Source organism: Alligator mississippiensis, chromosome 2 (genome assembly GCF_030867095.1).
Source record: "Alligator mississippiensis isolate rAllMis1 chromosome 2, rAllMis1, whole genome shotgun sequence".
In the NCBI taxonomy this organism is placed as follows: Eukaryota; Metazoa; Chordata; order Crocodylia; family Alligatoridae; genus Alligator; species Alligator mississippiensis.
Genome location: NC_081825.1, coordinates 131,464,738 through 131,484,586, shown reverse-complemented (window position 1 = coordinate 131,484,586; position 19,849 = coordinate 131,464,738). Strand labels below are relative to the sequence as shown.

Sequence of the window (19,849 nt, the reverse complement as noted above, 5' to 3'; positions counted from 1 at the left end):
AATGACAGGAGTCCTCCTTAGATAATAAAGCATCCATACACATTGATAGAGGCTTAGGGGTGGTTTCTTCATCCTCCCTGTCTACTTCCATGAGCACCTAACTAAATCCAAGACTTAAAAAAAGTACATGACAAAAGTAGCTGTTATTAAATTAACTATAAGCAGTTTGGTTTCAATAAGGAAAGTCTCTAGAGGTTGGCACGAACAACTACTGCTAACTCTTTGTCAAAGGAAAGAGCCAATGCAAACACAGCTTCCAATTCTATCGGGTCTTACAAAAGGAAGTGATAAAAACATTTGTATAAAACTACCATTTTTAGTACAACAGATGCTGTTTCTTGCAAGCAAAGCTAAAACAACATGCTTGCAGCAAGCTTTCTAAACAAGGTCTGTGGGAAGAGAGGACATATGTTTTTAATAACATCTTATAAACATTTACAGGAAGCAGCAGCTACATTCCATATAAAGGCATTTGAATTTTCTCCAGAATGGGAGAGAGGTTGCGAGAAAAGAGCCTCAGTACAGATAACTCATTTCTTTATGCTGAATGCTTACACAAATTCACAACAAAGGCTTTCATGATCTGCCTCTAAATGTAATCCCACACAGAAGGATATATGGAGTATGTGAAGCCAAATAAGGCAATATGCTTTATTTTCAGTTAAGGATCAGCCACATGGCTTAAAATTTAAGAGATGTTACTAAGCCATGTATGGTCACCACCTACGATGAATAAAAAACAATCAAAAATGTCAAACACTGCCCACTGGCCTGTATTCCATTTATGAACAACAAAGCTCATCTTATTTGTGGAGAAAGGGATGCTGATACTGTGCAATAACTATGGCAATACTCTAAATTATAAATATACCTATACTGATAGAACTCACTTACAGATAGGATTATTCACAGGTATTGTTCCAGTAACCAAATTGCAAAGATTTTCAGATCCCATTAATTTAGGGATCTTTGGCATTTAAAACTTGAAAAACTTTTAAATAGCCTGATTTCCTGAGGAAAGGGGCTCAATTACTTTACAAAAAAATAGGCATTTGTAAGACCTCTCAGAAGCAGCTTTTCAAATCACCCACTCTGGGGGGAAAAACAAACAAACCTGGCCAATATAAATGTTTCATCATTTTGTGGCTTTTCACTTGCAGAAAAAAACCCATGCCCAAATATTCCTCTCAATTTTCAGGAAAAGTAAATTGAACCTGATATGTATGTGAATTTCAGTATATGAAAAAGTCCAACTATGAGGCAAGCAGACAGGAAACATCTCTACTCCAAGAATTTGCCTCTCCTCTTGGCCAAAACATTATACAAAAGTCAAGAGCTGTAATGCTTTTTAAGATTTAGAATTTCAGAGTGGAAGAGCGGTTTCAGATATACATCCAACCCACTTCCTCATTCTTAAATTGCTTCACTGCATCCAGTGATGGTCATCTGGGTAGCAGCTGCTTGGTCGGAAAATGGACTGTTTATATAGATATACACACATTTTATGAAACAGGTTTTTCTTGCACACAAATGGAAATTTCCATATTTATCTCCTTCTCTGCAGGAGCAGCAAGTATTTGATTCAGCTTTGGATTCAGTCGATTCGGAGACACAGTGATTCGATTAGGTGATTCGAATCATCGTCCTGTTTTGATTCGGCCACTGAATCGGGCTGAACCTCCTCTGAATTGAACAGGCGGTGGCGGCAGTGTCGGCTGCAGGAATGTGGCAGCAGTGAGCAGGGACCCACCCCCTGCCTACTCCCCCAGCCCCAGCATCCTGGCATTTAAAAAAAGTCCCGCATTCACTGGCTGCAGCATCAGCGATTGGGGCCTCTGGGGGCTCATGGCAGAGACCCCCAGACAGCACAGGGCAGCAGGGATTCCCCCCCCCCCTCCCCCCCCCCCCCCGGCACCTGCGTGGCAGCTGTCATATCACACAGGTGCAGCGTGGCTTGACAGGGCACAGCGCAGCGTCCCGGCGCTGGGGTGGCTCCAGCAGTCACCTGGAGGCCGGCAGCGCTCAGCCAGAGCGGGCCCAGCTCCCAGATAGTGCACAGAGCCCCGTGGTGCTCTGCAGAGCCACGCTCCACCGCTACAACTGTCATGCAAGTGCCAGGCGGGGAGGGGTGGTGATCCTCGCTGCCTCCCACTGCCCCATGCTGCACGCAGGGGCTCTGCCACGAGCCCCCAGAGGCCCCAATCACCGCTGCTGCAGCCAGTGAGTGCTGGAGGTTTTTGTGGGTTTTTTTTTAAATGCCTGGATACTGGGGTCAGGCAGGGCAACTATGGGGGGGGGGGAGGCTGGGGGAGCACTTGGGAGGGCTGAGGGAGCCAGTGGGGGATGGGTCCGGGCAGGGGTCCCCCCATGGTCCCCTTCCCCCTCCTCCAGGCCCCCCGCCCCCACTTGCCAGCACGGAGCCTGGGTACAGCTCCCTGCGGAGGCGAGCAGGAACCGCCAAAATATTCGGAGGCTTCCAGTTTGATTTGGACATTTTAATGGATCTCTTGATTTGATTCGGATTCAAAGATTCAGGCCCAAATTGGGCCAAACCTCCTCCAAACTGAATCGGCTACCAAAGCTTCGCACATTCCTAGTAGTTATGGATAAACTTACATTTTAGCACTTTCAAGGTAGCAGGGGAACTGTTGCTCAGGAGTGTGCTGCAGCCATAGGCAACTGGTAGCGGGAGGCACATGTCCCCCCTGACAGAGCCAACCCCTACCACCACTGCCATCAGCAGCTTCTGCAGATGCTCGCCAACCTCATCCCCAGCTTCTGCAGGTGCTCGCCATCCCCATCCCTGCCACCAGCTTCTCTGGGTATCCCTCCAGACTCAGGAGGCAACAGTTGCCCATGGCTGTAGCTGTTTGCTGTTATGTCTACATGATGCTGTAGTGACACACATCAGCTAAAATCACCATAACTTGGACCCTGAAGTAGGGTTAAAATTGAGGCAGTTTTGCTATACCTGCATTGCTACAGATTCATACAGATCTAGCAGCTGAATCATATCAATTTGTAGTGTTATCTATTGATATTAATAGAACTGTTACATCTCTCTATACCCTGTCTCCCTCCCAAAGAGAAATGTTGTGTGTGATGTACGGCTTGACTGACATAGGGCTTGTCCATGCCCCTTCCAATTAAAGTTGTAATATATAACATAATACATTATAAAGTGCAGTCCAAAGTACTTAGACCCATGCTCCCAAACACCACTTATAAGAGATGCTGAGCTCCTCTTGCTAGTCATAGGTATTGCAGTTGTAAACTCCAGCTTTTTCTCTACTCTGTATGAGAGAGATTCCTAGTCAGGCTTTCCAATTTAAACCAGCATTTATCAGTAAATGCCTGCAGGATTGGAGTCCTTTAGAGAACTGTAAATGAACAGTGAGAAATGCTCAGAAAACTGGGATTGCTCCGTTTTACATTCTGTCAAGTCTTCAGAAATCAATTGGTGTCATGAGAATGATCAAAATCCCACAACGGGAATATATGGACTACCTGGTGTGTGTTTAAATCAGCAAGAAAGTTAACACACACCATATGATTTCCAAGCACATACCACTTGGGTGTCTGAGAATTTTCCCCCCAAATCATCACCGGAGACTATGCACCTGACAGGCAGAGACCAGATATGAGAATTCTCAGCCTAATTGCAAACATTTAGTAAACGGTATAAAATGACTGGAGAGAGAGGTTTAGAAAGCAATTCCTAGTCTCATCCATCCCTGTAAGGCAGTAGATATACCATAAGGCACCAGCATAACTATTATTGAGAGAAATGTCTCAGTTTTATCTACAGCTACTGTCCATTTAAATTAAAAAATCATGTCTCAGAAGAGGGAGAAGACTAGTATAATGGGACATCTTGTACTGAACATGCCAACAGATTTGTTTGTTTGCAGCGGGATCACTCCTAAACACTGGAAGCTACAGTCAAGTTTTTTTGAAGCAGATGGAGAACTTTTTAAAGAAAAGAGCTGAGTGTGCAAGATAGGCTCTGAAGTGAAATTATCTTAAATATAAGGAACATTTTGCCGCTGATTAATAGAGAGTACATTTTTTTTCATAATTTTTTATTCAAATGATTATGCTTCAGGTTCAGATTCTTTCTTACTGGAAAGAGACAGTGGAGGAACACAATCAGATTTCAGGGTTTACAAAAAACCCCCCAAATATTCTGGATAGCTAGGTAAATATTCTCCCTGAGAAAACAAGTGTGTGCATATACAGATGACAGGCAACAGCTTGTATTTTTTTTTTTTTTTTTGGGGGGGGGGGAGGGGGTTTGAACCATTTTTAAATATTTCATGTTACAGTTCCAAGGGGACTGCAGCTCTGTCATAGTACTGCCAAATCCTTTAGGGCAAAAATATTCATCAAACTAAAAACAGATTTAAGATGGAGCTACTGCACCAAACATTATCATTTCACTCATGCATATATTCTACTTGTGCCTTGACAGGCGCTCTCTCAACCAGATTCAGTTACGGAAGAAAGTACGAGAAGTTAAAAAAAGAAATATTTTTAAATATGACACTGATTAATTGTCAAGATCACTTAGCAGGGAAATCAATTTTTATTTAAAATTTACGATGGCACCCATTCCACTGTGCATTATGGAAAGCATGAGTATATTTGATTCAAATAATGAGAGAATCTCCTTTCCTTAAGTTAAACTTCTTAGTTTCAGCCACAGCCAAAGTGTAGGCCAGCAGAAACACAATGCTGCAATTGATCTGCCCCAGTAATTTTAACCAACACTAACCCAAAAGGTTTCTTCCCTTTCATCACTCACAGGTGCTCTCAAAGTCATGGTGACCTTCAACAACAATAAGGGGAAGGCCATCTAACTTACAGCAGCCCAGTGCTATGGAGAACAACTTGCTTTCTCACTGCACTCAGCCACCAGGAAAATGGCTCAGTAGCTTATCAAAACAATTCCTTACACACTTGCAAATGAATAGGGCAGTTGGTCTCAAAACATATTAATTAAACTTGCAAATCATTGCTCAATATTTAGTACCATAATTTTCAATGATTTGATTTATTAAAAGTGAAGTCCTGTTTAGCCAAAGAACAGGTATAATACAAGCAAAGTGAAAACATCCCTTCCTCTACCTTAAGACATCTCAGGCCTGTTCTGAAAGTAATGCTTGCAGGAAGTACAGAAAGGTAGCTCAGGGCATGTCTTCACTATAGTCTGCTGTGTACAGTAGAGGTATTCAAGGTACCATAAGTGCCAGAAGCAGGAACAGATTTGCACATGGAATAATTTACCAAGAAACAAGCTCTGTCTTACTGCGGCTAGACTGCTTCTGGTACCTGATGTAGTGTGGGTATCTCTATACTATACTGCAGTGTGCAGTATAGAAACTCTCAGTCATCCATGGCAACTGAAGGGGACACTGCCCATCTGAAGTGTAGTTATTTCAGTAATGTATATGATCCCACGTTTATCCTTACAAATATATTTTGTTATCTTTTAACTGGTTTTTCCCTTGTTAATTGGCAAAAAAATCCACTCAGAACAGGGGAAAATGGAAGACCAGCTATATACAGGAAAAAGTATTTATAAAATAAGCACTGAAAAAACTAGTTTCTTTTAATTTCTTTCAGGATTAGGACATACCAGCATTACCATTTTTCACTGCTGTAGGTAAGTGCTTTTCAGATGAATGACATTTTTTAAGATAGCCTCTAAAGACTATGTTAAAAGGCTAGAGGTGTCTAACATAGACAGTGCAGACAGCAGTTACATTTGTCATGAGACTGGCACTCTACAGCCATGACGTGCCACATATGCACGACTGCAGAATACTTTAAAAAGTGGCTGATCACACAACAAATTAACCCTCGTCTAATGAAGGATCAGATGACGCCCGCTCCCAAGTGGAGTGCCTTAGGGCAGGGATTCTCAACCTTTCACACCTTACATCCCACCACCATTTCGTCAAAAAACCCTGGTCCCACCATGATAAAAACAAAACCCCACAAAATTGCACTGTTCTAGAGATCTGTTGATTCATCTATTTGAAGTGTAAACAACTGATTTTTTCAATCGGGCAATGAGTTGATGTCCCACCTATACAACCTTCGAGTCGAACTTGTGTTCCCTAGGGCCAATCTGTCAGTGCGATGGCAGCCCAGCCCCACCCCTGGTGCTGTCTGCAGGAAGGGAGGGGGAGCTGCAGGCTGAGGTTTGCCAGACCTGAGTTGGAAGTGGGGGGGCACATGTATTGGAGTCCCCCACCTCATGGCCTCTCACCCGCTCCCTTCCTTCAGTTCAGGCCATACAAACCCCAGCCAGCAGCTCTCCCTCTCCTTCCCCCATTTCCCCTCCCTTCCTGCAGACAGCACCCAAGCCTGGAGCAAGTAGTGGGGCTGCATCAGCCCAGCTCTGATGGTGGGTCAGGCAGGCAGACTCGACTCCCGCCTCCCCTGAGCCATCCCCCCCCATCCAACAGGTGAATGTCTAGGGAGGTGGAGGTGAGGGATCGCTCTAACTCATAGTACTTTATGCAAAGTCCCATTGGTTAGGGCAGGGACCTGCATGTCTGTCAGCACTGAGTTGTCTTTTAACATCTGTCTTCTTTGATGACACTACCAACAAAGAAAGCTATTGCTACCACAAATGGCCCTAATGTATCATATGGTGATATTCTCAGTGGCATGGGAACCAGAGCCAAAGACTGCAGGACACTGAAAATTCAGGGACATCCTCATTGTGCAAAGATGTACCTCTGATATTAACATGAACTAAAAATCCTCATGCAGAAGGTGCTCTAAGTAAAACTCATTTGCAAGAGTGTAGATGTGGCAAGGGATGAAACTTTATATTGCTTTCCAACTGCTATTACTTAAGTTTTCTCTCATAAGGCTCTCTGCGTGACATCTTCTGAGGGAATCTTGAGATACTCACTACCCCCCCTGAGGGTTAGTGTAAGATCCAGGCACGCACTCTTTGAAGAAGGCATCTGAATTCATGCCAAAGAGAATAAATGAATACACACACCATTGTTTTTTGGCTAGCTGCCTCTTCCTGTCCATGTGTTAGAGTCAAATGGTGCTCTACTGGGCATGCAATCAAAAGCAAAGTGCACATATTTAAATCTGGAGCTGGACATCAGGTAATGAAACACACTTTCTGACATAAATCATTTTGAATTCCAGGGTTACCCCTGACTCAAAGTTCATTTACTGAAACATGCATCAAGTAAAAAGACATAAAGATACTCGCCATGGATTTTCTCGGCTTCTGGGTCATCCATACCAATGGCAATAATCTTCCAGTCTGTCTCTCCTTCATCAATAAGAGCCAGAACTCCCAGAACTTTCACCTGAACAATCTCACCAGAAGATCGAACCTGAATTATAGCACCACAGTCTCAGAAAGATACAGAAAGGATACATATTCACAACCTCTTTCTTTATCATAGAGACAAAGTGGTTTGTTGCTCTGCCAGGAACATAACAGAGTTGGCAAGGGAAATTTTTTTTTTTTTTACTACTATCCCTGGTTGATTCCTATGCCTATCTGCCCTTCTCTCCCCTCCATTCTTTTCTAACTGCTGATCAAGGATCTCAGCAATTTAATCAAAAAGAAAACTGACACATTCCAGCAAGAATTTTCTTCCCTTATCCTATTTTACATCACAGCTCCTCCCTGCCCCCCGCCCCTTCCTGTAAATCTTCACCCCACTCCATGACTCAAAGACATCACGTGTTTGTTTTCTAATCCCTCTTACCTGCTCCTTCCTCTCTCTCTCAGCTTCTTTCTGTGAACCTACATCTATAGACGCTACATGGAACCTAGCCACAGCTACATGGAACCTACTGACTCCCCGAATACAACCCTAACTTGATCTTCTCCTTTCCCTGCAAGCCCCAGGAGTGCCAGTGTTTATTCTAGCTGTAGTCACTTCCTTCACTTCCTCTCCTCCAACTCTCTTCTGGATCATCAAGAATTCAAATTTATACCCTTCCCCTTCACTGAAACAGCCTTTAACCTTAGCAATCTCCCTCTCAGATGGATGCTCCAAGGGGCTTCTCCAGGTTCTCAAGGGACATCACCTTTGGATGACTTCTCTCCTTCTTAAAATGAAAAGAGCCTCCTAGACCACACAGTCCAATCCCCTCAGTTTGTAGGCAACTGTGTACCCAAGATTCCCTGGTATCACCATTTCAGACCCTCATGCACAAAACCAGAAACATCAACAACATCATACAACACGCAAGTAAAAAGCAGAAACAAGAGAGCCTTGCCAATGCCCTAGCACAGCACTGACAGAGAAGTAACATATTAATATATGCTCCCTGCAGACCATAAACTCCCCTCCTTACTACTTCACATGACCTTTCATATCACTTCTTACACCCATCTCAGTCAGCAGTATGCCATAAACTCTACCAGATTGCCATCTCTACCCTTTCTTATCTCTGGGTAATATTAACCACTTTCACAGCATCAACTATTCTCTCTCAGTAGTTAACTCCCATGGCAGTCCAGCAAAATTCCACTGTTTTTCAGACAACTTTTCCCAATTGTACATACTGCTGCCAGTTCTCACTCTACGAGTTAAAAAAATGAATTCATTATATTTATCTTGCCAAAGCCCTGCACTCTCTCTTTGCTTCTTTCTCCTTCGTCTAGCACCATCAAAAACTAGGTTTCTCTTGCCAGTTACTTAGCCTTAAAATTTGTTTTTGTTGACTCTTCTTTTCTCCCTTGCCCATTATCCAGGCTCTTCTACATAATACGGGTTCTTGCTTTCTCTCTAAAACACCCATTTCTGCTTCATAGGAGAATCTTTCCTATGTTTTATCATCCCCCAGCCCTGACTACTGCAATCTCTTCTTCTCACTGACTGGTCCCCTCCCTCCCCTCTATTAAAAAAAGCTGCTGCCAAAATATTAAAAATAACTTTGGCAATTAAGACAAACCTTTGAGCCTATTTCACAAACATCAATGGGATCATTATCCCCACAGCATCCTGTGCTATTATCTGTATGGTTTGGATCTTCCCAGGTCTGTTAAAAGAATGAGAAACACACATTTAATTATTAAACTTCAGTTACAATTCTTTTTTTCTTGCCATCAAGTTATGCAGATTATTGAAAATCACTGAAAATCATAGCTCTCCCTCTTTCTTGCAAAAGATGTGATTAGTCAAAGAAGACAGGAAATCTTGTGAACCTGGATAACACACCTAACCAAGCAACACCCTCTTCAGGTAAAAATGCTAACTGGAGACTGGGATTGTTTTTAAAAGATATGCTCAAAATCAAACAGAAATTACTGAACTTGATGTAGGAATTACTGGATGAAAAAACTATGGACTATATTACATAGTAGATCAGATTAGGTTGGCAAAATGCTCTCTTCTGACCTAAAAACTTATGAACTCGTGTGTGCTGTCAGAATCATCAAAGGTTTTATAGTCTACAAACCATTTTTTGGACACTACTGCTTGATCTGATTTTCAACCAAGTATATCCATGTTTAAACCTTGCCTATTTAAACGCTTATGTGACTGTTTTTCTTGGCTGCTCAATCCATAACATACCACTTAATTTCTATGTCTCTAAACTGCAAAATGAAGATTTGACTGTAGTACATGCTAGAATACCTCTGCTAGTATATGTCACCATGGCAGTCAAGATGCAGTAGTAAGGAATTCAATTTTTGCTAAAAATTAGGGTCAGAGCCCATCACAGACCCTGGGTGCAAGCTACTGAGAGTACACGCTAAAACCTTGGCTACCACGTAGTCGTTGCTATTGTTACCCATATTAGCTAGGCTAAACTAGCATGTCAAATGCCTACTCTGTAATATGATCAGCTACTTCCAAGTATGCTTTATTTGTGCTGACAAATGCCTATGATCTTATGATCTTTCAGAGGGCTGGGTGCAATGAAAGGAGTACAATTTCCTTTCAATACGATATTAGAACAAAAAAAAAAAAAAACCTCTTTTACAACTGGAAACCCATTATTTATTTATGGCTTGCACTCCTGGTATTGTCACAAACCCATATTATATCTCTATAAACAAGTGGCAATTTCAATAGATGTCACTGCCCCAAGCAGGATGGGAATTTTTCAAATGCTGGCTCCTCTGCTCCAGTGCTGCTCCTGTCTTTGACCAGGAAGTTGCCTTAACCTTTCCTTTTAAGTGTCCTGACAAAGTGTTGTCATCTTTAAAACTAACAACAGGATTGTTTTAATCCTTCCACTGTTAGTAAGTGCTTATCATCAGAAGTTATTTCACTGCTATCAGTGACACTCGTTTTGTGGCTTTTTTAGCCTTTCAAAGTAGGTAATTGTTTCAGCTTGAGGATTTTTCCATTCTCTCTTTCAAATAATGAACGTACTAGAAATCAACGAGCAAAACACAGCCCCAAAACAAGGGCTTGTTATTTAGGTCAGCCCATTTGGATGAGAAAGAAAAGACCCAGATACTGAATTTTTTTCCAAGGCAGTCTCATGTACTGCCTCCTCTCTGTTAGTAAAACAGCTCTAAGATCATTTAAAAGATTTTTTTGCTACAATGCCTCAAATCTGGATGTTTCTGCCTCTGAACTAGAAAAGGTAAATAATGTGACATTTTCTTGTGAAGAACAGTTTCAGGCTACAGGTCTGACCAAATGAGAGTCTTTCCATTGTCTCTAGTGGGGTTTGCATTTAGTGAACTTTCAAAAAGTTAAACTCGTGCACTTGCTAAATAAAATGTATTTGCTGAACATTTTACTGATTTATTAAGGCCACCATTTCATGCTGATGAAGCAGAGAAGGGAAAATGACAGCAGGACTATTCATCTTTGCAGGAGCTCCTTTACTGTCCAGACAATGCTACCATAAGACTTACTTTTCTCACGTCTTGCTGAATGTCTACTGTCTGAAGGATAAGATTCATTAGGGGAGCTGCCATTGTTCTACCTACACTGGCTAATGGTGATGGCCCTAGTTTTAATCCAGAATTTTAAATTTAGGCAAACCTTAATTTGTTCCAAGTAAGAACAATGGAAAACAAACTTCCACTTTGAAATGGAGGGCCTCTCTTGAATCCACTGCTGCTTTTCCATTGAATATACTGCTACCCACATACCATCAATATTTATTTTTGTAGTCACTAACTTTAAAGTATTACCAGATTTTCTCACAAATAACATGCTCCCAAAGAAAATACATACCTTGTTTTTGAAAGGCAGAAGAAAAAAGATTTTTCCAGAGTGATAGATTAAGGACAGAGCCTAATCGTCAACTCTCTGAGGGTGCTCCCTTTCCTGCATAACTAAAGCTCAATCCCTGGCTGCTGATGAAGACTGACCTCCATGGATGGATCCATGGTTTTGAAAAAAGCTGAAGAGGCTTTGAAACTGGGAGCATGTAACAGACAGCAAAATAAGCAAAATTTCCCTAAAAAAGTTTAGCTTGATTAGTGGAACATTATGACCATTAAAAAAATAAGAGACTATCCCTAATACCTGCAGAGTGAAGAACAAATGAGCCATTAAGACAATTGATTCCCTCAGCTGCCTAAACAGCAATACCATAGCTGTTGCACTGCAAAGGAGGAATTAAACCACGTTGCTTCCAGCCCCAAGCAGAAAATCAACTTTCCTGCCTAATACTCGTACTCCTTCTGGGGTGGGAGCTGATATTTGAGGGAAAGTTACATGTTATATATGAGAAAATACAGTTATTACCCATTCACACAGATGTTTTATTAGTAGATCACTGCTTGATACTCAGTCTGGGCCATCAGGAACAAAGCATATATTTAGCAATTTCTCTTTGGTGGGCTCTATGAAACATCTTCTTAACCTCACACTTGCTCCCAAGAACATTCCCAATAAGTCTTCATCTCACAATGGGAACTAATTGTAGAGCAGGCCTAAACATTTTAATTTAAACCATTTTGTATATGTAGGTCAAAAATTGCCATTTCATCAAAATATGCTGGGGTTGTTGAAAACACAAGTTTAAATCCCTGTGCCAAACATCCAGAGCAGAGGCTTGAACTTGGGTCTCCCTCATTTCTGGTGAATGCCTTGACCACCAGGCCATTGGTGTATGATTTTTTTTCATGAAAAGATTTAAAAGGTCTCATTTTTTGTTCTGTACTTGAGTGAAAACAAGTTTTAAAACTTCCAAATCTTTCATGAAATGGAGTTAGTTGTCACCTAACTCACTGGAAACTTGTCAGCTATCTCTGAAGATAGGACAAAGATAGAACTACTATCCTCTATTACTGGAGGAGGCATCTCCAGGTCAGGGCTGACATGGTTATGCATTGCCACTGCTTATGCGGTGGACATCCTCTGGGTAAACAAGAGGATACCATTCTCTGAAGAAGTCAGTTTGAAATCTTTCAGTGCCAATTCTGGATACACACAAATACACATTTTGCGTTGCTACTCTTATTCTCCTATTGTGTTAAATTACCATTCATTTTATTCTTTATTTTCATCAAGTTTTGAATTTCAGCCATTGATTAACACTAATAATGGATATTTTATAATACAGTAGGGCGAGAAAAAAATCTAAAAGGTTAAAAAAAAGACAAGTAGAATCAATCTGAAAAAGAACTATCCTTATATTTTCTGCCTTGCCAAAGACTTTAAGAGATTCCAATTACTATTTACACTGTCATATATGAATAGCTATATGAATTTATTATAACCATCTTGTTTAAGGGAAAAATGATAATACAACTCGGCTTAAGTACTTTTGAATGATACAGGGATGACAATATAATCCTGTCACGCACAGCACAGAGATTCATAAAATATAAGCTCAAGGTTCCTTAAATATTTAACTCTTTCCTGAAATAGTGCATATTTATTTACGCGCACACACCGCAATTCTGATAAAAATTTATGGATACAATAAAGCTACGCATAAAGAAAATCCTAATTTACAAATCTATCAAACAGAAACATCCTTCTTGCAACTGATTTGCATTCAGGCAGTGCTCAGGATTTATAAGGCAATTTACTCAGAAGACAGAAAAGTTTCACCATTATAACAAAAATGTTACCTGAGGGAGGGCACCATAATTCCATATATAACCCTTGTGAGGGAAGATATTTGCTACATATCGAAGCTTGCCTTTCTTTATATCTTGTTTAATGGGATTCAATGGCTCCTTGGTGGCAATCTAATCAGATCGTGAAAGAGAAAGAGAGAAGAGAATTCTAAAATGGATGGCAATTAATCCTGGACCCAACTAGTTAAAAAGTTGCCTTCTGGGCAGCAGAAACTGTATACCTGTGGTTTGTAGAGCTTTAAAAAAAGCGCAATAGCCTCACTGTAAATCTCAAGGGTCGTGTTCAAAAACAGGCTTGTTATTAATGTTTTAAACACTGGCATGAAGTATTGAAGGAGACAAAAAAAACTGGATCCAGACAAGGAAAGTCATATTATAAGGAGTTTTGTCATAAATACTGAAAGAAATTTAAATTGGAAGCCTCTGCACTTAATGAGTCAAATTCCACAGTGAGATAAATGATGGCACAAGTTGATCAGAGAGCAGGAGCTCTGCCAGCAATTGGAAATTTCTGCATCATACCACTGCCTGTTAGTCGCTATCCTGCTACGTATGCTTCCACATGCATGCGAAGCTTCTCATGCACTGCCACTTAGCAGCAAACAGATGAGAAATTTGTAAGTAAATCAAGTAAAAAGAAGTAAAAAAATACTTTGCAGGGAGCTAGTCAGGTCTACTGCAGAATACCTTATCCCACAGCAGCTGTTCCGGTCAGCTTACCCATACAGACAAGCATTATGCTACTTTTCCACATCTGTTTTCTGAGCAAATTATACTCAGTGCCTGTCTGAAACCACCTCTAACACCAACAGTGAAACTGGCCTAAAGAAGTTCCATCCTCTCACAAAATATTTGAATGGGATATTGTGCCTGCAGTCAGTTTTGTATATTACTTAACTGCAAAACCTTCTTCACAAGTTGACATTATTATTTGTACAACTCTCACTTCAGTCAGGATTATACCGACTGGTAACCACACCCTGACAGTAGAAATCTGGAATAGCTTCATAGAGATAACTGATGCTGCTCCAGATGTGCAAAAATGAACTACTGGCAGAGTCTGACTTCAAAAAAAAATTATTTTAGGAAAATCTGGGTGAGGTCCAAGGAGACTGAGCAGGCTCAAAGGGCAGAATGATATAAAACAGTAGGTTTGAACCTTTTTTTATTTGCAGACCCCTAAAAAAATTTCCATTGAGGTCAAGACCCCTTTGAATGGTAAGTGTGAGTATTCACAGACTTTGGATTTATCACAATCATCTTTTGCGGACCCCTTAGACAGTCTGCAGACCCAACCACAGGTTGAAAACCAGTTATATAAAAGAAATGTGGTCTGAGAGGACAGAACAGGGAGGAAATTGCCTTAAGACAGATTTCAGTGACTTTGGTATAAAGAACTTCAGAACCACACAAGAAAAACTTCATACAGAGAGGCCTCATCTAGAGCGTTTCTCAGCCCATCGGTTGTAACGCAAAAGCGCGTCACAAGAATATACGAAAGGGTCACGAATAATCACAGAAAAACAAGGAAACATATGGGAAATCGTGGATTTTCTACTTTAAAAGAGAAAAACGCAAGAAAGCATGGGTTTCCCTTTGCAGACTGGCAGAGTTGCAATCTGCAAGGGGCTGCTTGGAGCTGGGGGAGAAGAGGAGGAGGGTGATCAGGCAGGGGGCACCATGTGATTATACACATGCACGTGGCAGGCAGGATGGAGAGCAGCTCCCCGCAGGTAAGTCACTGGTGGTGGGGGTGAGGGAGGCATAGACAGTGCATCAGGGAGGCAGGGGGAACAGAAGACACACTGGGGGACAGGGAGCCAAAATTTGTGTGCCCATAGTGGGCACAGGGCTGAAGCGTAGCCGGACTGGCACGGGCAGGTGCTGGCATGGGACAGAGGACCAAAACTCGTTGCTACCACCACTGCTGCCGCTGTCATGAACCCTGCACCAGCTGCGCTGCCAGAAGCATGAGGTATAACGGATGGGAAGGGGTTACACTTCCCTCACCTGCTCCTGCCACCAGCCACCTGCATGCCAGGCCACAGCCACATGCTGTGGCCTGGCCACTGCCGCTCCCCTCACAATGTGGCTCTACCCAGGAGGGGAGGTGTGGTGGCAAGCAGCACAGGCAGCCTGAAGGGAGTGGTGGCAGCAGTGGCCAGGCTATGGCGCCAGAGTAGAACCAGGACCCAGTGCGTGAGCAGCTGGCAATGAGAGAAGATGTGGGCAGTGTGACCTCCTCACCCCCCCGGTCTGTTACTCCTTGCACTGCGGGTGGTACAGCTGGTGTGGGGGACCCAGCGGCAGCAATGAGTCTCACTACCCTGCGCCAGGTCCCACCCACTGGGCTGCAGAGGTGGCTCCTGCCTGTGCCAGGAGAGTCCCTTGCCTGCTGTAGGCATACAAATCTGGGGGGGTATGCCTGGGTGGGTACGTGCCCCCCCCCACACACATACCCCCTGCCCTACACACCCACCTGCAGCCCCACACATTGGGGGGCTGTGGCTTGGGGCCGTGAGGCAGCGTTGTATGTAAGGGGTATCAGGAGAGTTCAGGGTGTGGGGGGCTGTAGGTTGGAAATGAGGGGCACTGGCAGGGCCCCAGGGGGCTGTGAGTCAGGAGTGAGAGACCCCGGCAATTTGCATTGTGCAAACTGCACAACGAATGTCACCTGGGAGTAATGGAGAGCCGCATGTTGATATTGTTGTTAATATTTTCCTGTTGATGTTCATTTCTGTCTTTAAAATCAAGACTGTTGAGCTGCTTTAACTTGTAGGGTGTAATACATATTTTGGGGCCAAAATATCTGTATATTTTCTTCTTACCATTTATGCTGTTAGAACTGTGGCAGGATGCAAGGCGACCCTTACCTCAGCAGTATCTCAAGAGCTTCTGCATGCCACAAAGTTACTGGGTCAACTAAAAGCAGCCACTGCTTGCATCCTTGCAAGAAGCAAGGTATAAAGAAACCACATAAGGCTGTCAAAAAAAGTACATCAGGTCACGCTCCCAATGGGACAGCAGAGTGCCTTAAAGGTGTCAAACAAGGAAATAAATGTAAAGGTAGCCCAGACAACCAGTTAAACCTTTGAAGAATGGAGATGAATTAGAGCTGTGAGGAAAAGGACACTTAGCCCTCACCTGATACCCTCATAATATGTAAGCAGATTACCCAAGACGATTAAAACCAGGGCTATGATTCCCAGATGTATGAGCTGTGGTAGTGAAAATAGTTTACATGACCTTCAATGTTATTTCAGCATCAGGAAAAAATTTTTTTTAAAGCTCTGGATGAGGCATTGCCACAACCATTAACAGCCTGTCCCTGTTCTCAAGACATTATGGAAGGCAGTCCTGAAATTAATATATAACCTAGGGATCAAGTAAATTATTGTGAGATCTAACAGTCATTTTACCTAGACTACAAATGAAGCATTCCCAAGCCTCTGTACTGTGACACAACAGAGGACCGCTCCAGTTGGGCTCAGCATTTAAAACTTCAAAAGCTCGTTTTTCTTGAGAAGAAACCAAGTGCCACTAAACAGTCTGGGGCAGAAGGCAATGTTTGCCATTTGCAAATGCAAAAGAGTCAAAAACTGGACTGGCAAGCTGTTATTTCCTCACTAGATAAGCCCATAGGGAGGCATTAAATCCTAAATTGAATGAATTACTGAGAGTAGAATCGAGGCCAGGACATCATCCTGCAATCTAATGTTTTTAGGTTGTGTTTTCTCTCTCATTCATGTTGCTCAGCATCATACTCTACACCTTGAAATCCATCTGACTACTGAAAAGGTACTACCTCATTGATACAAAATTCCTCCTTTAACAGTTATACTTCTTGCAATTAAATATGTTACTAAGCATACCTTGAAGAATGTCACAGCAGTAAAAATGTTGTATGAAAAGATATAACATTTTGTAAGTTTTGAAAAACATCAAATCATCAACAGTTTTGCAAATATCTATATACTCAAGGCAATTTATCTCCTTGACTGAATTACCTCCATTTTGGCATTTGTCCAACGAGGCACCTCTACAACCATATTAAACACTACCTAAAATAAAAGAAAAAAAAAGATTTTAAAATAAAAGTAGGTTGGCTAAAAACAGTGCATGAGGCAATACAAGTTATTCCTCCCATAACCTATACATGGATACAACAATATATGTCAACTCTGACTGCATAACTTTCCCAATACAACATGTTCACAAACCTGAAACTTTTCACATAATTCTACTTTTTCAGTGGTAAAAGAGAGAGTAACAGCTAGGTAAGACTGAGACACCTGCATGATGCTTTTTAGTTTGGTCTCTGACACACTTCTGCACCAACAGCTGAATAAGCCTGTGGACCTCATTCTCACAAAATACCATTGAAGCCCATAGTTTTGCAGCATTCAAAAAAGACTGGATATGTAGGATATGTATAAAGAATACCCAATAACAAAAAAGGAAGATTTTTGGAAGAAATATGAGAGAATTTTTGCCTCATGCTCTCAGACAAAAATCTAACCACTGAAGGGAAGTTCATTTTTTTCCTTGGAGGCAAGTCATCCTATAACTGCCCTAATGCAAATGTTGTTTGCGCCAGCCTCTAAAGCACTTAGTACTGGCTACTTGGAACAAAATAAACCAAACGGCAATTCCTATGTATTATTTTCTACTGTGTAACTGAAATAAGTCAGAAAATATAAAACAAAAGGAAAAAATGAAAATATGTTGTATTATTGATTAAAATACTTTAATAACCCCAGCAAATTTCATGTTTATGTTGTGTCACATTATCATTGCTGCCCTCAAGACAAGATGAGCAACAACTCATTTTAAGACAATGCATAGGTTTCTACAAAAATAGGTTTCTACTAACTTCAGCACAATTGCATCAGGCACTGACTTTATCACTAAATCTCACCTTATGTTGAACCCCAGAAGATACCTCACTATAGTAGCTGAACTAAGAAAATACTGTTTAGCATAGTGGAATGATCAAACCCAGCTCTTACAGTGCCATGCTCAGCTCTACTTCCAAAGTGGGGTGAGTACCAAGATGAGTGGAGAAAAGGAGAATCTGGGATGTCACTCTCACTGATTTCTTCCTAAAGGTCTTAACTTATTCACATTCCTCTCCCAGAAAAAATTCCAAAAACTTTTTACTTTAATTTCTCTAACTGTCATGTCCACAATGTGACAGATCCTGTCTTAAGGAAAGAGGGTTAGTTTGGTAAGGGTATATAAACCTTGGCTGGAAAAGTGAAAATGGCTACAGAAGACCAAATTAATATTCACTCAGATGTGGATGCTTAAGGTCAGATAAAGGATTTACAAAGTCTTCCTGAAATGAGCCAGGCAATGCCTTCATCACCACTGGAAAATGATTTTTGTTGTAAAGGAGATTGCAGATTTGTAGTGTTGCATCTGTACATTTTCCTGACTATATGTCTATGAGTGCAGCTTCTGCAAAATATAGATTTGGTTTTAAAATTAAATAGATGAAGCACTACAGAAGTCTTCAGTGACTCAATAAGGACTCTGAGGGCCAAATTCTCAGCTAGGGTAAATCAATGCAGTACCAAAGACTTCAATAAATGGCACTGATTTATCCCAGCTGGGGTTCTGGCCCTCAGAATTTGTAGCATCAGTCAAACATGAATTACCAAGAGCTTTAAATATGACAGCCTGACAGATTAATTCATATGGTGGGGAGGAAAGGACTCTCTCTAATGCTTAGTGCTACAAGGATTGACAAGTTTAATTCTTCACTCAGGGCTGATGTTTATAAGTAACAAAAAATTGTCAATCTTTGCACTGAAGAGCCAAGACACTTGTCCTATGGACAGAGGATTCAAAGTGGGGTGGAAATCAGAGGTGTGTATTGCAGGTGAAAGGGAGGAAAATGCTGCCCATTCCTGCTTTAAATTTTCTTTGCTAGGTTTTCTTTATCCTTTTCCTCTTTCTCTTTTTGACTGTTCTCCCTCTTGCCTGTCTAGATTTCACTCTGGGGGATTTTCCCAGCATTCCCATCTCCTTCTGCCAGAGATACCACTCCTGCTTCATGACTTGAACATCTTTACATTATCTCAATGCACTGCCACAACTTGCTTCAGTGGAGTGAACAAAAGAGTGAGTGCCATCCTGCACTTCAGAGGTGCCACCTGTATACAGGTGTGATGCCTATGGCTCACCACCTGCAGCAAGGCCCAGAACCCACCTAGTTTGGACTTGGGTGCATGCGAGTCTTGCGGGGACAGGGAAGAAGGCAGAGTGAGGATTCCCAAAAGCCAGCTGTATGGCAGGCCTAGATGGAAGTTGCCCCTACGATGCTCACACAGCCTACTGACAGTTTCCCCAGCTGTGCAAGCTGACAGCAATTTCAGAGGAGCCTTCTGCTAGAACTCTGTTTTGTCCTTGTTTTTTCCCATCAGTTTTGCAGAAATAGGCCACACATGCTGAGGGCACAGCTCTATTGGGCACATAATTCTCTAAAACAGTTGTGCCAAACCTCCTGAACCTCCTGGCCCCGCAAGCTGGATGAGTGGCACAGGGTCAGTCTCTGGGCCAGATCCTGTTCAGAGTCAGTCCATGGGCCGAATCTACTGCACAGGGCCACATCATCCAGCCTACAGGACTTCCCCAAGGTCAAAAAACTTGGCAGCAGGACAGCAGGAATTAACACTGCCACTACTCCCTCTCTAGCACATTTCCAGGAGATCCCGTGGGCTGGATGACAGCTCTGCGGACCAGATGACATGATTTGATAAGCCAGATCTGGCCTGTGAGCAGCAGTAG

General features: G+C 42.1%; 1 protein-coding gene across 2 annotated transcripts in view; it reads right to left on the bottom strand.

Annotated features, from left to right (window-relative positions):
• PPA2 (inorganic pyrophosphatase 2) overlaps positions 1-19,849 on the bottom strand; it is a 62,232-nt gene that overhangs the window by 24,585 nt on the left and 17,798 nt on the right. Inside the window, exons 4-7 of one of the 2 annotated variants that reach the window (XM_006264022.4) lie at positions 17,065-17,118; positions 13,049-13,168; positions 8,950-9,036; positions 7,247-7,373 (exon numbers count right to left, since the gene is read on the bottom strand). In XM_006264022.4, coding sequence (XP_006264084.4) covers positions 7,247-7,373; positions 8,950-9,036; positions 13,049-13,168; positions 17,065-17,118 — 388 coding nt within the window. The remainder of the gene's footprint in view (positions 1-7,246; positions 7,374-8,949; positions 9,037-13,048; positions 13,169-17,064; positions 17,119-19,849) is intronic. The other variant, XM_059722144.1, reaches the window with a different exon arrangement.